This window comes from Procambarus clarkii, chromosome 36 (genome assembly GCF_040958095.1).
Source record: "Procambarus clarkii isolate CNS0578487 chromosome 36, FALCON_Pclarkii_2.0, whole genome shotgun sequence".
NCBI lineage: Eukaryota > Metazoa > Arthropoda > Malacostraca > Decapoda > Cambaridae > Procambarus > Procambarus clarkii.
The window spans coordinates 12,876,302-12,882,301 of record NC_091185.1 but is presented as its reverse complement, the minus strand read 5'-3'; the positions used below and the strand labels follow the sequence as shown (position 1 = coordinate 12,882,301).

Below are 6,000 nucleotides of genomic sequence, written 5' to 3'. Positions count from 1 at the left end.
TCACAAATACAATCCCTGCGAGGGTGTCGACGAAATAAACGCAGACTTCGTTTAGGCAAGACCATTGAGAATCGCTGCCAGCAGACTTTAAGATTATGCCTCCTGAAGGAAGAAAAGAACCAGAAAAATCCTCATCTACTACCCAGGACCTCTCATCTCTGATCTGAGAGTTATGAATACTATGTACAGGACCTTGGAATAGGTTCCCTAGAAGATGATAACAAGTTCCGAATCTCCTTAAAGCACTCTTCTTCATTACCTTGCATTTGCATGGTACGCTGTCACCAATCACCATCACAGTTCAAAAATTCATCAGCGTTACCAAGCGCAATGCGTGAGACATTGGAGGAATGTGCGCGGGCGACTCCCCAACCACCGCCCTCCCGCCCCAGGAGACCACCGGGATATAAGGGCAGCGTTCACCGTCGCATCAGTCACATCATCCTGGCGGCCACTCTGTGGTGCTGGCGGGTAAGACTAATATACTGGTATTATGTTTATAATGAAAGTATTGTCTAGTAACTAGTGGGGATCAGTGATATTCTGATTGTTTCACATTAGAGCACAAGTCTCGCATTATTAACACTTTTTTCCCAGCATATGAGAGAGAGAGATGAGTCGTAAGTCAGGTGTCTTCTGTCTAATCCTCTTGGCAACCCGTGTCGGTGCCTTCATCAGCGCACTCACAGGTAAGTGAATGTTGCTGATTTGCAACATGATTCCCAGGTGAGTGAGGGTGAGGCAGGAGGGGACTGTGAACCACAGGTGAGTGGGGTGAGGCAGGAGAGGACTGTGAACCACAGGTGAGTGGGGTGAGGCAGGAGAGGACTGTGAACCACAGGTGAGTGGGGTGAGGCAGGAGAGGACTGTGAACCAAAGGTGAGTGGGGTGAGGCAGGAGAGGACTGTGAACCACAGGTGAGTGACGTGAGGCAGGAGAGGAATGTGAACCACAGGTGAGTGGGGTGAGGCAGGAGAGGACTGTGAACCACAGGTGAGTGACGTGAGGCAGGAGAGGACTGTGAACCACAGGTGAGTGAGGTGAGGCAGGAGAGGACTGTGAACCACAGGTGAGTGGGGTGAGGCAGGAGAGGACTGTGAACCACAGGTGAGTGGGGTGAGACAAGAAAGGACTGTGAACCACAGGTGAGTGGGGTGAGGCAGGAGAGGACTGTGAACCACAGGTGAGTGGGGTGAGACAAGAAAGGACTGTGAACCACAGGTGAGTGGGGTGAGACAAGAAAGGACTGTGAACCACAGGTGAGTGGGGTGAGACAAGAAAGGACTGTGAACCACAGGTGAGTGGGGTGAGGTCCCAGCCATCAATTTTCCCCCAACTTACCTGGAAAGTGTTTGAAAGCAGTGACAACGTTTCTTTTCACATAAAGGATACATTATTGTGTGGAGTCGTCAATAGGTTGCAACAACTTACTGCACAACGTTGGATAAACAAAATTTGAGATTTGCTACAAAATTTGTGGCAACCTTAAATAATGAATAAAGGTAGTTTATGTGATTGATGGTATATTTAAAGAATGCAGAAATATATACAAAATATATTTCTACATTTAGTAGAAATAAAACAGGATGGGCATAATAAAGGTGCCTTAAATTTTTTAATTCTTTATTTTCGTTTAATGGAGAACCCATGGTGGTGATGGAGGTTGTTGGTGGGTTGTGATTGGTGGCAGTGGTGGTCATTGGTCGTGGTTGGTGGCAGTGATTGATGATTGTTGTGGTTGATGGTATTGGTGGCTGGTTGTGGTTGTTGGTGGTTGATGGTTGTATTTCCTGGTTGTAGTTGCCTTTGGTGGTGTGGGAACCGACCTGTGAGATTTATATGTAATTTATATGAATTTATATAGAAATTATATTTACGTTAATTTATATATTTCGATAGCAATTGGTATGATGTTAAGTGGACTGTATTTCTGCAATAATCTCACAAATCGATCCATACACATTAGGGGGTTTATATTAAATTTATATACATGCAGCCAATCAAACTACAGTATTAACTACATATATTAGTAAATAAATTGGAGGTGCCTTATCTTATTGTACAGCAGGCTTAATCCACCAGGTATAACTAGGATGTAGACACCAAATTATTCTCGATTGAGACTAGCTTCTATCACCCTGGTTACTGATATACCAAGCCAAGCTTTCTCTTCTTGTTCCTGTCAAAGGGCACTAGCTATAAAGTCGGAATCCTAAAATAGGACAGCTATATTGAGAAAACAAATGATCGACTCAACCTGAGTTGAGTCGATCATTTGTGTTCTAACCGGTTCGCCCTATATCTACTAACATTAACTGGCCAGAAATGATTAGGTAAACGGGTTTCGGCAAGACACTTCCCTTGTGGTTGTTGACAGCGTGTTGATGATGGTAGAACACTTTGATCTCCATAACACTTTGTCCAAGAGAAATTATAGGAGCTGTACTCGCTCCAACGACTCGGCCTTACAATGGCTGACCACTCTCTCACCACTGTCGCCACTGGCTCACTTGTCCAATGTCAATAAGTGATAGAAGGGTCACATTTACTTTATTTTGATTCTGATAATTAAGTTAATTCAAATGAGATGTTTTTATGATGGTAAAAGTCAAAAGACTAATGTATTTAAGAATAATTCCCAACAAAATAGCTGGTGAATTTATCGTACTACGTGGCAATGATATCCCGTTTTCTATTGACGGAAAATTCCACTACACGCTACATTTTAATTTTCTAAGGGTAACTTGTGTATACAACGGCAGCAATATTATCTGCCTGTTGAATGTAATATTATTAAATGGTGTCGGGTTTTCCGACAGGTGGTAGTGGTGGTTTTGGTTGGTGGTAGGGATGATTGTCGTGGTTGATGTTCTGGTGGTTGATGGCTGTGGTGGTTGATGGCTGTGGTGGTTGATGGTTGTGGGGGATGATTGCAGTGGTGATTGATTGTAGTGCTGGTTGGTGGTAGTAGTTGATTATTGTGGTTAGTAATATAAGGAAGAATGAGGAAGGAGTAGGAAGACTAAGGAAGGGGGAAGAATCAGGCAGGGACGAGAAGGCAGATTAAGGTAGGGGGCAGAATAAGGATGGATGAAGAATGAGGCAGGAAGGAGAAGAAAGAATAAGATAGGCAGGAAGGAAGGGTGGCTGTAGTGTGGGGGAGGTGAAGGGGTGGTGTGGAGTGGTGGTGGTAGAGGAGGTGTGGGTATGGGTGGTGGAGGGGTGATGTGGGTGGTGGTGGTGGTGGAGGGGTGGGATGGGTGATGATCGTAGAGTGGTGTGGGTGGTAGTGGTGGAGGAGTGGCAGTGTGGGTGTTGATGGTGGAGGGGCAGTGTGGAGTTGATAGCAGAGGGGCGGTGTGGGTTGGAGGGTGTTACCTATCGTTCGTTACGGCTCGTGACCCTACAGCAGCCAAGCTTTAATTACGTCTAGGGATACCACTGCTGCTCTCTAAAGCGGGTCACCAGTATAACCCCATGAATGATAACAGGCTAAGACTTAAAAGTATTTCTCCCTTAGGACTGAAGAATTATACATATAACTTATAATATATATATTCAAAACAGTATAATATAAAAACACAGATGGTAAAGTTAACTTATACAACAAACCAAAAGTATTGTCAACTCACTTAATATAACATAATAAAATATGGCACAACAAGAAGTAACAGACTTATCTCCCACATGTTATTCCTTCGAGTCCCGTTCAGCTACTGAACTCTCGCTCTGTCGCTACCCAAAATTCTCTCCCGTCTGCCTCATCCCAGGATGATGGATGGAAACTAAGGACTTTTTAGTATTTAAAACTAATTGAACAACCACTTGTTCTCAAAACACATAAGAATGCAAATTACAGATAATAGTTACTTACAAAATATATAAGTACAATGCCACCTGCTTAATTGCAGAAAATAAACAATTACCTAAACTAAATAAAAGTGACATCTGGAACTCCCAACTGAACAGGTCCAGCTTTCCCGAATTTAACAGGTATTAGACGTGTGCAAAGCAACCGCGCTCCTGTCCCCACTGACGCTGCCACACCACACGATAATTTACAAAAACACAATGTGTGTACATATACAGGCAATGATATAATAGAACAAAACAAATTATTTTAAATTTATATACGTATTCTGCTAGGAGTACGTAACACTTCCACCTCCAAGAAAAAAATGCAATAGATTGAAGATCAATGGCATTTTTTCAAAGGAAAATGTATGACACTTGAGATTTATGGTATTAATTACACCAAACATGTATAAGTAATAAGAACACATTTCTGGACAAAAATGAAAACACTCCAATTATAGTCTTACAGGAAACTCAGAAATTTCAGTCTTATGACTATGTTCTACATATGTGTCACTGGAGTATGCAAATTTATCTCTCCAAGGTACTATCTCATTTATTTCACTTTGTTTCAGATCATATTTCACACACCTATCAACATTACCATTATTAGCATGAATAGAATTGTCAATAAAGGTAGCTGCTTTCACACAGTTATCATGGCAATTTAGCTTTTCATTTGTTTCTACTATTTCTCTAAGATCAGTTCCGTATTTCCATGTGATCCCTTTTCCACATGAAGTTTTCCAAGACAGACTCCATTTTCCATTTCTCCCCTTTTCTGGAGCTGAACTGCTTAATTGAAGCTGACTGGATGTTGAGTAAATTTGGGACTTCTCCTGGGTATGCTCTGACACAGACATCAGCTCTTCATCACTCTTGATCCTCTGTGGAACACATACTCTCGCCCAATGGATACTAAAATTAGAGAAATTAGCATTAAACCTCACAATTATGCATAGGACTTTCCCATTCATAGAACCTTCCGAAACACAAGACACCGACTTAGCAAACCTTTGACCTTCAAACCAAGAAATACAACCCAAGATAAGTGCAAAGACTACCTGATCGAACTGACTCAGATGATCCATAAGGAACACAGAAATCAATTGCCTCATAACTCTGTCATAACGATCAGTGAAAGAAAACAGGCATATGCCTAGGCACCATATCTCAATCATAACTCCGAAGACAAGTTCACACCCTCTGATGGTGAACTTGAACACAACACACACTTTCATCAACCGTCTAGTCTTCCAAAAGACTAAATAAAACATGCCGAAAACTTTACAACCCTCACCATCACTTCCCAAGTGATTTACGTCTGATGACAACCAATCAACCAAGAGGTTTAAGGGTCTTAACATCTTGAAGATGAACAGCAGATTACCTGGGAAACACCCAAGGACAATCTGAAACCCTTCACAATGATTAACACTAGGTAGGATAACCTTATCCCCCAACTTGAAATACACACCTGGAGCCTCACACATCTGCTCCCCAGTATGATTTAATCCTTCACCCACAATATGACTCTGAAAGTCAACTCCAATATGACTCTGAAAATCAACACCACACTTGAGTGGAACATACACTTTCATCACTCGTGCATCAAAATAACCTGGATCTGAATATATAGACACTGCTCTAGCATAACTCACCACTTCCTCAGAACTGCTGGGTGCACAACCTACTTGAGTAAACTCTCTCTGCTCAACCACAAGGCTTGACAAAGATGTCCCACAGTCCATTACTTCACAAGAAAATGGCTCCTGCAGAATAAAAGTAGACTTCAACATCCTACACACACTCTGACTCAATGTACACAATGAGAAATACTTACTCCACATAGAATAAGAATCACAACTCCGCAACTTAGATCCAATTGCTACTTTACCACTCTTAATGATTTTACCAAAATTTCCTCCCATGACTTCTGGAGCTGCTTGGAGTACTGTCTGCTCACAATCAATAATAACACTACTAAGCTGGGTCACATCCTCACAGACAACTGCAGAGGGAGGCTCAATGGGTCTCCATCTACTCAACAGAAGCTGATCCTCTGGCTGCTTTCCCACACTCTCCAAAACTTGATCTACAGTACAGACTGTCTCCTTGCTTCTCTCTGAAATCTTAGGGTCAGTT

The 6,000-nt window shown here is 42.3% G+C and overlaps 1 protein-coding gene across 1 annotated transcript in view; it reads left to right on the top strand.

Moving 5' to 3' along the window:
* Window positions 1–444: 444 nt before the first annotated feature.
* Window positions 445–6,000, top strand: part of LOC123756207 (uncharacterized) — a 376,309-nt gene continuing 370,753 nt past the window's right edge. Inside the window, exons 1-2 of the mRNA XM_069336649.1 lie at window positions 445–471; window positions 598–689. Coding sequence (XP_069192750.1) covers window positions 614–689 — 76 coding nt within the window. The 5' untranslated portion in view covers window positions 445–471; window positions 598–613. The remainder of the gene's footprint in view (window positions 472–597; window positions 690–6,000) is intronic.